The following is a 14,433-nucleotide window of genomic DNA, read 5'->3' as shown; positions in this document are numbered from 1 at the left end:
TGGATAGGAGAAGCGACTAGGGTTTCACTCTGTGTCCGTCACCGGCACCACTGACGGAGCTAGGTAGGAACTACTGGGGGGCCAAAGGCTAAATCGTGGGTGTTTGAGGGTGTAAACTGCTAAAAAAATCTCATCTAAGCCCTTTCCTAAAAAAATCTTCATAGTTTGGTCCAAAGTTGGGGGGGGGCACAGCACCCCCAGACTTAGGCCAACTCCACCGCGCGATCCTATCCTGTCCGGCCCCGTCCGTTTGGGGTAAAAGGGACAAAAGAGGCGGCCCAGCGCGCGGCCTCAAACGGACAAATGTCCGGATTCGGTCCGTTTTTGACCCATCCCCGGCCCAAACTTGCGCTCGGTTTGGGGCGAAACGGACAGCGCGCGGACGGGCGGGACGTGCACGCTTGTCCTCCCCTGGCCCGCCCGTCGGTGGAGAAACCAACCCCCCCCCCACGCCCATTTGGCGCCATTTGCCCCAAACCCTCCCACGTCCCTCCCGCCGCCCCCTCTCTCCCCCGTCCATGGCCGACGCCCCGCCGGGTTCCGGTGGCCTGGCCGTCGACCCGCCCGCAAAGGTGAAGAAGAAGGCGGCAAGGAAGTCGCGATCGGAGTGCACGCCAGAGGAGATCGCCAAGTTGGACGTGGAATCGGCGAAGAGGAGGGAACGGAGAGCGGTCGTCAAGGTTAATGCCGCCACGGCCAAGTTCGCCGCCTAGCGCGAGGAGCTGGAGGCCGCGCGGCGCAAGGCTGCTGCCGACGAGAAGGAGGACCTCGTCAACAAAGCGCACGCCATCCTCATGCTTGGCATAAGCCGTCCTGCCGGGTTCCCTGGAGCGGCCGTCGGCCCGGCAAGCACAGGCTCGTCGGTTGCCGGCCTACGCACTGCCAGTCGCCGACGTCGCGCACCGCGCCCATGTCGCCCTGCTTCCCTCCGCCAAGGCACGACGGCCAGGCCCGTTTCTCGGGGTCGCCGGACGTGGGCGCGTTCGCGCCGTCCACACCGCGCCCCGCAGCCGTCATCGACCTTAACGTCACGCCTGGGTCTAGCAGCGGTGGGCGGCCGTCCGTCGAGATGCCAAGAAAGCAGGCACGGGCATCGTTCACGGGCACCATGCCGGCCCCCCGCGTCTTGTTTGATGAAATGCCAACCCCAACGCCAGCGGTCGACGACCCCTTCTACAACCGCTACATGGAGGACGTGATCTTCGACGGTGGGCATGGTCGTGCCTACGACCCCGATGAGACCCAAAGTCAGGATGGCCGCGCCGAGTACGGCCCCGATGAAGGTGGGCACGACCGTGCTGACTATGACCATGGTGACTCGTGGCATGAAGACGATGACATCTATGTCGAATGTGATGAAGAAGAAGAAGAAAGCAATGACGTTGATATTAGTGGTGCGCCATTGTTCATCGACAAGCTCACCCAAAGAGCAGAGGCACAAAAGAAGAGGAAGAGCATTCGCACGGGTTCATATACACAAGATGAGGACAAGTTGATTTGCCAAGCTTGGATGGAGATTAGCCAAGATCCGAGGACCGGCGCGCAACAAAAGGGCATTGTTTTTTGGACGAGAGTCCACAAAACATTCCATGAAAGGAAGATGTTTGAGCCCTTCCAGATTACAAGCAACCGTGGCATCAGTTCGATTCAAAAAAGATGGTTGTTCATCCAACAAGAGTGCAACAAGTATTGCGCCGCATTTGAGAGCGTTGAAGCACGGCCCATGAGTGGTCTCGGCGTTGGGGACATGGTATGATCTCCTCTTTCTAGCCCTTTCGTTGCTACGGCCATGAGACTTTGGCCGTGTATATGTTTGCATGTTCACTTTGTTGTTGATCATGTGGTGTAGGCATTCCAATCTTTGGAGGCATTCAAGGCCCGGCACAATGACAAGCCATTCACTCTTACGCATTGTTGGACGCTCATCAACATGTGCCCTAAGTTCAAGGACCAATACCGTGAACTACAAAGGAAAAGAGGACTGAAGACGGTCAAGTTCGCCAGAGGTGGAGATGGCGAGGCGTTGAAGAGGCCGAGGGGCAAGACCAACTCCAAGGTGGACGACATACGTGACGCCTCATCCATGGCCTTGCATGAGACTTTGCATGGCATGATGTCTCAAAAGGATGTGAGGGACGAGAAGAAGCGGCAAAGCAAGGACGAGCAAATGAAGCAATACCTAGACCTTCAAAGACAGAAGCTTGAGATGGAGGAGGCGGCCAAGAGGAGGAAGATCGACATGGAGGAGGCAGCCCGGCAAAGGCAGCTCGACATGGAGGAGGCGGCCCGGCAAAGGCAGCTCGACATGGAGGAGGCGGCCCGGCAAAGGCAGCTCGACATCGAGGCCGACAACGTCAAGGCCAGGCAGAGGCAACTCGACATCGAGGCCACCAATGCCGCCACCAAAGCGAAGGAGGTGACCCTTGCGATCATGAGTGTGGACTTGTCGAAGATGAGCGACAAGAAAAGGGCCTGGTTCGAGGCCAGGCAGAAGGAGATGCTCGACGCCGAAGGCCTAAACTAGGTCGTCCAATTGGCGTGGCCGTTTTTTTTAGGCTGGCATGGGTGTCGCCCGCCCGTCGGGCCGCTGGTAGTGTGCCGACGAGAAACCATTCATTTTGGAGGCCGGCTGTGTTGCCGGCCGCTGGCTGTGTTGCCGGCGAGGAGAACTATTCATTCTGGAGGCTGGCTGTGTTGCCGGCCGCTGGCTGATGCCGGCGATGGACGTGTAGGCCGCTGGCTCTGTTGCCGGCGTGAACCGGAGCCGCTGGCCTGAACTAGGGCTTGGCATTCGAAAACTAGACGCGGACAGGATGGGGCAAAATGGATGCGGCCGCGCGCTGGGCGTACGGCCACCGCATCCCAGGACAGGCCCGGACACGACCCCAAATCGCTACCCAAACGGACAAAATCCGGACAAAACGGACGTCCGTTTGGGGTCGCGCGGTGGAGTTGGCCTTACACATAGCTCCGCCACTGGCCGGCACCCCGGGCTAACCGGAGCAACTCCAGTTGCATACCACGGACTGCTCTGCCCACTGATATCCTGCCCAACCCGTAGCGCCGCGTCGCCGCCGGCCCGGTCCACCTAGCGGCCGGCCTGGCTGTGCTTGGGTCATTGCTTGCTTGTCCTTGAGTGCGCTACTTAGAATTTATTCATCCAGATTTGCAGTGAGCAGTACTAAATCTCTTTTATCAGTTGTGTTGCGTGATTGCCTGCTTATAGGTGAAATGCATATGGATGTTTCTCTTTTGCTTCTGGTAGATTACTTGTTTACTTTTTTACAGCTAAATGGATGTATAGTGATATTTTGGGACGCATATCACATTAGCTGATTAGTATGTTTTTAGAATTGCACGACCTGCGGTTTGGACGCACCTACAATGGTGCCTGGCCTGTCAACTGTTAGGTGGGTGAATGCTCCAGCAGAGATGGAATGCTGTTTTAATTCAGGACTCTATTTTGACCCACCCTTTGTACGGTTTGTTAAATAGCTGCACTTGCAATCATATTATTGTTAATAACTATGTCAGATCGTAATCTACTTCATTAATTCAAATAAGTACTCCAACAATGGAGATGGAATGTTGATCTTCTCCATGTTTTCTGCCGAAATGCTGGAACATGGCAAACCAACAAATTTATGTTAATAGTCAACTTTGAATGCCTTTACGTTTTAACCTATTCTATGCAAAGTAGCTCCCAAATTCACTTGCATAATAATGCAAGGTTGTCCAGCTATCATTCTATCATGTATCAAGTATCAACTACGGCAAACTGAACCAGCGTGCAGAGGACTTCACACGGGTTTCTTTTTGTAAAGTAGTCATATATTAAATCAATGGTTTGTCCTCCTTTCTATCTTTATCCCTGTTTTACTACCTGTCCTGCTGTTTTTCTAGCTGCACTTGCCTGCTTTTGATATTGTTTCGAACAATATGCTTTGAACAATGACAATAATATTCCTATGTCATTTTCTCTTGATATTGTCTTGTGTTGCTTCTTGTACCCTGCCATGCGTGTTCTTTGTTTAGATTGTACTACTTCATATGTACTAGTAATTTGTCATTAAATCATTTTCATTGGAGCACTTCTGTCTGCATTTATAAAAATGTTATGCTACGAAACTTTATTAATGCAGCAGAATACATGAACTGGTGTACTTCATCATTGTAGGTTCCACTTGACAGAGAAAGCCGACGGAGGACCAGTGACCGGAGCAGCGACGTATATGATGAGAGGGAAAACAGGAACAGAGACAGAGTGGTCACAGAGGAGAGGGGCGACGTAGTCGAAGCCGGAGCAGAGACCGCGAGAAGGAAAGAGGGAGGGACAAGGGCAGAGACCATGGCGCTGACATAAGCTGGGAGCCGGGCGGCAATGAGCGTGGCCATGATCGCTACAGATGAACAAAACATATGATCAACATGCGGTACGATCTCCACACTTCTTTTGATTCTCTGTAATCTGTATCAAGTGCTATGCTGTTGGAGAGAGCTGTGGTACTTCACACTTTATTATCATCAATTGCGGCGATGTTTCGCACTAGTGGACTGGGCTGGTACGTTACCGAAAAACGCTTTCGCCCCGCTTTATATATAAAGCAAAGATCATCAACAATCCGGTACAAACGCACACTATCACAACACACGCACACATCCAAGATAGGATACATAGGTGTTGAGCGCAGCAACACCATCCCTTAGAACTAATGCCACCACGAGGAGATGAAGCCGCATACGACAAACCGTGGGGTCCAAGGTGGCGCCTTCAGAAAGGTTACGACACCGGAGCGCCACCACCACCCGATCGGAGGATCAGAGTTTTCCCCGGAGCATCACGACAACAATGAAAGCCACGGTGACGCCTTTAAGAAGGGAACGAGTTTCGCCGCCGCCGGTCCCTCTGAAGATAGAACATGTTTTCACCCGACGAACACTCACCGCACAGAACGCCACACCTCGGCTACCATGCCGCCCACGCGGCCATGGCCAACCGGCAGCACCAAGCCACGGGCTCTGCCCAATAGAACCGCGCTACCACTACAAGGGCCGCCGCGCCGGCATCCCAGACCTAGACACCACCACACCCGAGATCCGCCGCTACCCCAACCAAAGAGACAAGCGGAAATGTCCCACCTTTCGCATCCCTAGACGGCTGGCTTCCATCAACTCGTCCTGCAACACCGGGCGCGAGACGAGCTCGGTCCTGCAGCACCATGAGCGAGATGAGGTCGGTCCTGCTGCACCGTGCGTGAGACGAGCTCGGTCCTGCTGCACCGGGCGTGAGACGAGGTCGGTCCTGCTGCACCGTGCAGACGAGCGATGGGCCACAGTTGGGAAAGAACCAACCCTTCAACGACAGTAACGGCCGAATGACGAGGAGTAGGATCGAAGGCCGACACGGACCGCTTACGAGCGAGCCGACGCCGAACAAGCTAGCCACCACCACGGGCTTTGCCCAGGCGGCTCCGGCAGGCGGCGGCGGGGAGAAGGGAGAGGACGGGGGATGGGGACGGGAGGTGGCGGCGCCACCCGAGCAGCCCGCGGGTGAGACGGCGCGGGGGCGAGGGCGAGAGGATAAGAGTCTGTAACAAGGCTCCTCTTTTGTGTATTACCGAATCAAATTTGCTTCTTCCAACGTACATTTTTTTTACTTTCTGTGCAGTAAAATAAAATAGAGGCATGTACTTATATGTTTTAACCTAATCAAAGCTGCATCTTTGCTTCCTTAAAATTAAAAGCTGCTAAAACGTGAATTATCTTAGCAGAGCCATGGAGGCGAGTTCGTGTTGTCCTTTTGTTTCATCTAGGCCCATTCATAAAATCGTTGTGGTTCTTCGTGAGCCAACTTCTTAAAATCGAGGGGATTTGATGATTTGCCCTATTTTATAAAGGATTTGATGATTTGTCATTTGATTGTCTCAATGACAGTGGTCTTGAGCCCCCACCTGATAGCCTTTCAGAGGGGCAAATGATCAAATGGAGAAGTAAATTAGGCAAAAAGATCCAATTTTCCTAAAATCGATGTGGGAAGCCCTGCTCCGAGAAGCCAGCTTGGCAAAAAACAAAAGTTGGAGGTTCTCACAATTACAGCTAGATTGCCACCCCGAAGTACCCTGATCCAAACGTTTCCTCGCTCAACAAAGCCCAGCTCCTCTGCTTCCTCCTACACACACCCGACGCGCAGCTCCTCTGCTCTCGCAACCCTAGCTACGTCGCCGGCCGGCCGCCGCGCCGCCACGCCGCCCCTCGCATCTCCGCCTCGTCCCGCGGGTCTCCTTCCATCGCCGCTCGCAGCCACCGCCGGAAGTCCCCGCGGGGTCATCTCCTGCATCGGCCGCCACCCCTCTCTGTTGGTCGCCGCCGGCAGCGCACCAACTACTCCTGAACGGGCCTGCAGATCCTCGCCAGAGAATCCCTTCCCCCAAGTGAAGGTGAGAAGCCCCCCCTCTTGTAGATGTGGATTTGAAGAAGCTGGAGAGCTTCCCAACGGGCCCTAAAACTTGATTTTTTTTTTACGTGAAAGTTATCAAGTTTGTATCTTCTGGACTGCATTAAAATGGCATCTTCGAGACTGGACCAAAATAGCTTCTTTCACGATTGCAATTATTTTGTGGATAAAGTATTTCTCTCCTGGTACTACATAAAAATTCCATCCATGAGAATATCAAGAGTGCGTTTCTGCGATTAGTGTGAAATCAACTCTGATTTGTTCCCATGCCAAATGCAGAAATACAACGGAGATGATGATAGAATCAGCACCTTGCCCAGCGACATTCTGGTCAACATTCTTGACCGACTCAATGTCCGTGAAGCTGCGAGAACCAGCATCCTCTCCATACGGTGGAGTCAGCTCTCTTGCAAGCTCCCCCGGCTTATCATAAATGCTCAGCCTGATGGTGTCTCTCGCTCCAACTCCAACATCTCTGATGCTGACTTGGTTCGGATCAATGCAGCTGCTGTTGAAGCGACAAAGAGCTTACTCACCCGCAGATGTCCAGGGGAAGACACCATCCGCCTCCTGTCCACCACCTTCTACTTGAGAGGTGATGTCCCCATATCCATTGGACATGCTGTTGGCAGCGCCATGACGACACACAAGATTGAGAACGCTGAATTCACAGTTTTGACAGTGAAGAATCGCCTACAGTGCACTCTTGATGATGTGTTGAACCACGGGGCACAGTTTGTGTCATTTTTTAATGAGTGTCTGAATGCTTTTACTGGTTTGACGCGCCTCTACATGGAGAATTTGAGATTTGTTGATTCTGACTTCGTCTCCAACATCTTCGTCACTTGCAAGCGATTAAAATATTTAGGTTTTCTCAATTGCGACACACAGAAGCGTTTAACACTCCAGGTTGAACACGCTCAACTCACTGAGCTCAGTATGCTCAACTGCCGTTTTTACAAAGTCGAACTCAAGTGGCTCCCAAGACTCACCCGGACAACGTTCACATGTTGGATGACTTTCGAAGAACTACCACTGTCATTTGGTCATGTCCCACTGCTCGAGTTTTTGAATCTCACAAATATTGGTCTTAGTCGGCACAAAATGGTCATGTTAAGTACATTACTTTGTGAGACACACATACAAGAACTGCGGTTGGGGTTTAAATGCGAAAAGGTAAGTCGGGATGATTGCTTTGTACCGGCTTCACTTGTTCTCTACTCATCCTATTATGAGCTCTCTTTTTTAAAGAACATCATATTATGTGTTTGTTGTTGCAGATTTGGGTTCAACCGGAGTGTCTGAGCGAAAGGCTGGCATCTGCGTTACACAGACTAAGGATTGTCAGTCTAGTTTGCATTCCTGAAGGGTCTGATCTCAAGTGGACAAATTTCATTCTGGAAGCTGCGCCATCACTTGAAGAGTTGTACATGTCGGTATGTTCTTACCTAAATCCACTTGTTCTTTTTCTATGGGTTACTCTGCTACATGACGTCACCTAGAGCTTGTTTTCTTTTTTTTTTTAGTTTGAGGAGTTGCTCTATTATTGTTATTACCCTTGCATGGTTGCACACACCTGTGGAGTACAGATGTCCTATGAGTGGCAAAAGTAACTAACATGTTTCTTTTACCTATGTCCTATATGTGGTTGGAATGCAGGTAATTGATCATCCGTGTGAAATGATAATTGATCCGAAAAGGAGGATGGAACTCTTGCTTAGCGAGAACAAGGGCGTCGAGTGGGAATCACCTAGACCACATTTCAAGCACCGCCGCCTTGCCAAGCTCGTCATCTTTTGCTTTGTAAATTACATGGTGAGTTATGTAAGGCGTGTCATGAAAGCAGCGGTGAATCTGAAGGATGTGTACCTGTATGATAGACTGGCATGTAGCAAGTGCAAACACATGGCCGTTTTTAAGCCTGGTAGGCTTCCACGGGCAAAGAAGAAGTTGGAAGCGATGAAGAAGCTGTTGGCCCAGGGCATCGAGTCAGCTCCCAGAATTCACTTGCAGACCCATTCTGAAATGGACGCTGACCATGCTGCAAGGGTTAAAGACTACTTATGTTCATGAAGATAGCTGAAGGCTTTCAGGAAGTTCATGTAATAAAGGTCGGTTGGAGTAACTCTATGACTTGTCTGGCTCTTGTTTGATCTGCTTTTCTTTACTCAGAAGTCAGAACCACTTGGATGTAGAAAAATAAGAATTACTCAATCCTGTTGTAGGTAAGTAAATTTTAGGACCAGGTTTGAATTGGATTTTGATGCTATGATGTGTTATTGTTTATATATGATTGTCTTGGTGATGAGCGCATCAGTTGATACGGTCCTATGAGATCTGGAGGCTGAACTATACATGTGGTCAGCAAATGGAACCTGAAGCATTTGCATGAAGGCTCCAGGCTAAGTAATGCGGATTTCTGTCGGTGTTTTTATAATATTTAAATGAAGCTTTGTCCTGGCTTCTTATCATTCTCATTTGTGTCTGGAGGCAGGCAACTACTCTTTGCTATTTTGGCTCCCAAGGTCATGTGCACATGAAATATGCGACACAATCTTCGAAGTTCCTGTTACCGAGCCGTGAGTCGACGAGCCAAGCCAACCCTCCTACACCACATGCTTCGCCTGCGCATACGACCCAGGTACATGTTTTGGAGCTTTTTGGGTCTGGATCCTTCACAGTGGATCAAGCGTGGCCGTAATTAAGCTGTCAAACTGTTGCTTAGTAGCCAAATACATGACGGACAAGATTAGAATTTAGAAGCACGATACTGTGTGATACGACTAAATTGACTCTGATACCTTCACTCTGTGACAACACCTCCACCGCCAAGGACACATAAACCACACAATTAAGGTGTGACTATGTATGTGAAACGTAGTTCTTTACTCTATGACAACATCTCCGCCGCCAAGGACACGTAAACCACACAAATAAGTTATCTGACTATGTATGTGAATCGTAATTCTTCTTGCCTCTCAGCTCTGAAACTTCTATTGGAGACAAGGAAAACAGATTGAAATTAAAATGTAAGCATAACTGATAGCCGGGTTTCAGTCGCATGTTCCCCAAGCACTAGTATTTTGGTCTTCCTTGCAATACATATCACTGTACTTGCCATTGTGTATGTCTGATACTACCGAGTAAATCTCGTCTCCCAATGGCGGTTTGTACTCTTTATACCATGGTGCGTACTTAGTGGAATAGTAGATGTGGTTTCTCTCCACGCCATGTCGTCTGGCACCCACCGGCACGTGCACCGTCTTAGAGCACTTCCTTCCCAAAAACAAGGCGTAGTCGCCGAAGCTTGTCATCTCTACCCACTTATAATCACAAACCTCACTAGCCATGGTGTTAACGAGCTTGAAGACCCTGAAGAAAGGATGGCAATTGGGTAGCCAAGAGGCCATCACCGCCATTGACGGCTTGCCATGCAGCTCGAAGATATACCTGGCTTGCGATGGAGGGTTGTTGGCTCTAGAGGGGCTTTGGATCGCGAGCTGGTGGGCTGCCGTTATCATCGGCGTGTCGTCTTCTTTCATTCCTATTTCAAATTTAATCAGTGACTCGTTGGGTTCCGTAAGGCCATAGAGCTCGCCATTGCAGAAGACGATGTCCGAGATCTTCTCCCCGTGCCACCGGTCTGTGCTCAACTCGCCTTTCATGCAGCCAACTCTGCACAACGTAATATGGGACCGATCTTTCTTGATGCCGGCAAGGATGCATCCGTTCAAGGAGGTGGGATCTTGAGAGAAGATGATTTTCTCTAAGTTGTTCTCCCGTTCTTCCAATGTTGGCCAGGGATACCTTCTTGAGAAGATCGTTTTCTGCTTGGGGGAGAGCGGCAGCTCGTCTCCAGAGAAGAGGTTCACGATAGTGAGCTCATTGAAGTCAGTCGCCACGACCCAGCCGCCGTCGTGGGAGCCAAGAAACCACTTCTTAGCCGCCTTGGGTGGGGCCGCATAGGTGCTTCTTCCACTTCCTGCCTGCCCATGGCAAGAGGAGCAGCAGCGGCGTGGCGGGAGGCGCCGGTTGCTGCGACGCGGCGGCGCGCCACGACTTGCAGACGGCGGCGAAGCGCACGCGGTCGTGCAGGGAGGTGACCCTGAGGATAACCATCCCGAGGAGGTCGTCGGGGAGGTCAGACCACCGCGCGGCTGACCGGTTGATGCTGCCGACGCCGGCGGCCGTCTGCGTCGACATCCTGGCCCGCGTGTTGATCTGTACCGATCACGAGTAATACGCCCTATAAATTCCTCCCTGCGTTTGGAATCGGATGCAGAAACATGGCAATTGTCTCGTGACTTGCCATGCATAGATGCATATATATGCAACCAATAATATAACGTTTTCTGCACGTAGCAGAACCGTAGCGCCGTGTCCGGCTAGTAAAAGAAGAACTTTTCAGGCAGGTCCGGGTGTGTTCAAAAAAAGGGCAGGTCCGGGTGCAGTTCTGTTATGGCTTTTTTTTTTGAGCATCAGTACAGACATAAGCGCTCATATACACGCGCATACACTCATCCCTATGAACGCACACACGCACACCCTACCCCTATGAGCACCTCCGAGAGACTGAGCCGGCATATCATCTTGAGATTTACGAAGTCACCATAGGCGCATCGTCGTCGACGGGAACGTCTCCTCCCATTGAAAGCGCATCGCCGGAAATCCTGAAATAAATCCAAGAATAATGCGAGCACCAGGATTTGAACCCTGGTGGGTTGGGGATACCACTGTCCACCTAACCAACTCAACCACAGGTTGATTCGCGCAGTTCTGTTATGGCTGTAGGCTTGATCTAGCCAGTTAAAACCAACGCGTACTTGGTAGTAAGCGTGACCGATCCAAACACACAGATGTCGACGACGGCCCAGACGGCCGCGGGCGACAGCGGCATCGACCCGTCGGCGGCGCGGTGGTCCGACCTCCCACACGACCTCCTTGGCCTGGTTCGCCTCAGGATAGCATCCCCACGCGACCCCGCGGGCTTCTCCGCCGTCTGCAAGTCGTGGCGTGCCGCTGCCGCCGCGTCGCGGCAGCCAGTGCGTCCCGCCCTCCCCCTTTTGCTCCTCTCCCCATGGAAAAACAGGGGAAAGGGCTACTTGTGCGGCCCCGACTACAGTTGGGCCTTCCGTGCCCCGAGCAAGGTGATCAACAAGCTGTACCTCGGCTCCTACGACGGCGGCTGGGTCGCGGCGTTCGGCTGCCACGTGCTCATGGTCGTGAACCTCTTCTCTGGCGTTGAGGTGAAGCTCTCCCCCAAGCAGAGTATGGTTTCGACGATTTCCACGTCCTCGGTATGCTCTCGACATGACTGCCTTTTCGAGAAAATCATCTTCTCTCAAGACCCTACTTCGTCAGATGGTTGCATCCTCGTCGCCATCTTAAAAGATCGGTCTGGCATTGCCTTATGCGAAGTTGGCTGCCCAGACTGCGAGTGGACTACACATCCTTGGCATGAGGCAACAATCACTAACATTGGCTTCTGCAGTGCTGAGCTCTACGCCCTTGGTGAACTTTGGCATGGGAATCGATCATTGATATTGCCTTCTGTAATGGTGAGCTCTTTGCCCTTGGTGACCTCTGTGTCTGGACGGGTCCGCTCGAGGGACACAATGACGTACAGATTCAATATGAAATCGGAATGAAAGGAGATGGCATGCCGGTGATCACGGCAACCCATCTGCTTACCACTGAAAAGTCCACACGGTCCAACAATTGGTCAACACTCGATAGGTACATCTTCGAGTTGCATGGAAAACCGTCGATGGCGGTGGCGACTGAAAGGATGCCCGACTGTGAGCCTTTCTTTAGGGTCTTCGGGCTTGTTGACACCAACACCGACGATGTCAACAAGTACAAGTGGGCAGAGGTGACAAGCTTCGACGACCACGTCTTGTTCTTGGGGCCAATGTGTTCTAAGGCGGTGCATATGCCGATGGATGTGGGGCCTCATTATTGGGAGGAAAACCACGTCAACTACTCCACTGCTAACTCAACTCAACTCATCGAAGATAATGGTGTGCTCATTGCTATGTTCTGCATGGAAGAGCAAAATACCGAAGATGGTGTGAATAGAATAATTTATTATAACAGAGGATGGAATAATGCCATATGGCTTCATCCTCCAGGCTTGTAGACAACAAATATTTACTACATTCTGAAAACACATAAGGAGCCCCATCGCGAGGCAAGGAGCACCACCGATTGACATGTTTTTGGAATTGTTATTTGTGAGGTTTGTTTGTGTGTCCTTGGCAACTTGGAATATATCCAAGTTAAATTTAAATTCTATATAAATTTGGTTTATTTTATTATGAATTTTGGTTGGACGTGATAAATTTTACATAATAATGTTACTTGAATTTTAGTACTTCCTACATCTAGTCTACCACGCCCGCTACCCCGACAAACACTTGTGTCCCCTCACCCTCTCCTACTTGGTCGGCGCAACCCTGCTGGTCAACCTCTCCCCGCCCACGCCACCTCTTTCCTCCTTCAACATCGACGCCCCTCCAGCCAAGCGCACATGCGGTCCTCCCAACCCAACCTCGTAATTGTCCTCCCTCCACATCTTTCACACTGCCAGACTCAACGCAGCTAGTTGATACGTCTCCGTCGTATCTACTTTTCCAAACAATTTTGCCCTTATTTTGGACTCTAATTTGCATGATTTGAACGGAACTAACCCGGACTGACGCTGTTTTCAGCAGAACTGCCATGGTGTTATTTTTGTGCAGAAATAAAAGTTCTCGGAATGACCTGAAAATCCACGGAGCAACTTTTTGTAATTAATAAAAAATATTGGCGAAAGAATCAACGTCGGGGGGCCCACACCCTGTCCATGAGGGTTGGGGGCGCCCCCCCCCCTAGGGCGCGCCCTCCTGCCTCGTGAGCCTCCTGAAGCTCCACCGATCTCAACTCCAACTCCATATATTCACGTTTGGGGAGAAAAAAATCAGAGAGAAGGATTCATCGCGTTTTACGATATGGAGCCACCGCCAAGCCCTCGTCTCTCTCGGGAGGGCCGATCTGGAGTCCGTTCGGGGCTCCGAAGTGGGGAATCCGTCGTCGTCGTCATCATCAACCTTCCTCGTCATCATCAACCTTCCTCCATCACCAATTTCATGATGCCTCACCGCTGTGCGTGAGTAATTTCATCGTAGGCTTGCTGGACGGTGATGGGTTGAATGAGATTTATCATGTAATTAAGTTAGTTTTGTTAGGATTTGATCCCTAGTATCCACTATGTTCTGAGATGGTGTGAATAGAATAATTTATTATAACAGAGGATGGAATAATGCCATATGGCTTCATCCTCCAAGCTTGTAGACAACAAATATTTACTACATCTGAAAACACATAAGGAGCCCCATCGCGAGGCAAGGAGCACCTCCGATTGACATGTGTTTAGAAATATTATTTGTGAGGTTTGTTTATGCGTCCTTGGCAACTTGGAATATATCCAAGTTAAATTTAAATTCAATATAAATTTGGTTTAGTTTGTTATGAAAGTTAGTAAATCTTGGTTGGACGTGATAAATTTTACATAATAATATTACTTGAATTTTAGTACTTCCTACATCTAGTCTACCACGCCCGCTACCCTCGACAAACACTTGTGTTCCCTCACCCTTTCCTACATGGTCGGCGCTACCCTGCCGGTCGACCTCTTCCCGCCCACCCCACCTCTTTCCTGCTTCTTCAACATCGACCCCCCTCCAGCCAAGCGCACATCCTGTCCTCCCAGCCCAACCTCGTAGTTGTCCTCCCTCCACATCTTTCACACGGCCAGACCCAAAGCTGCTCGCCGAAATGACGCCGAAGTGTTCGACCGCCCCCACACTTACTAGGCACCGTTGGAAATATGCCCTAAAGGCAATTATGTTTGTATTATTATATTTCCGTATTCATAATTAATAGTTTATATTTCGTGCTATAACTGCTATGATCGGAAAACTCATATGCACGTGTGAAAT

At 50.7% G+C, this 14,433-nt stretch overlaps 1 protein-coding gene across 1 annotated transcript; it reads left to right on the top strand.

The window, feature by feature from the left end:
- Positions 1-910: 910 nt before the first annotated feature.
- On the top strand, positions 911-8,777 carry LOC119310019. The gene is made up of 5 exons (XM_037585887.1): positions 911-1,313; positions 6,097-6,437; positions 6,734-7,630; positions 7,735-7,890; positions 8,114-8,777. The coding sequence occupies exons 1-5, from the start codon at positions 911-913 to the stop codon at positions 8,525-8,527; spliced, it is 2,211 nt and encodes a 736-aa protein (XP_037441784.1). The 3' UTR covers positions 8,528-8,777.
- The last annotated feature ends 5,656 nt before the right edge of the window (positions 8,778-14,433 follow it).

The sequence above is a fragment of the Triticum dicoccoides genome, chromosome 5B (assembly GCF_002162155.2).
Source record: "Triticum dicoccoides isolate Atlit2015 ecotype Zavitan chromosome 5B, WEW_v2.0, whole genome shotgun sequence".
Lineage (NCBI taxonomy): Eukaryota > Viridiplantae > Streptophyta > Magnoliopsida > Poales > Poaceae > Triticum > Triticum dicoccoides.
The sequence above is the reverse complement of the archived record's forward strand: the minus strand, read 5'-3'. Positions and strand labels throughout refer to the sequence as shown.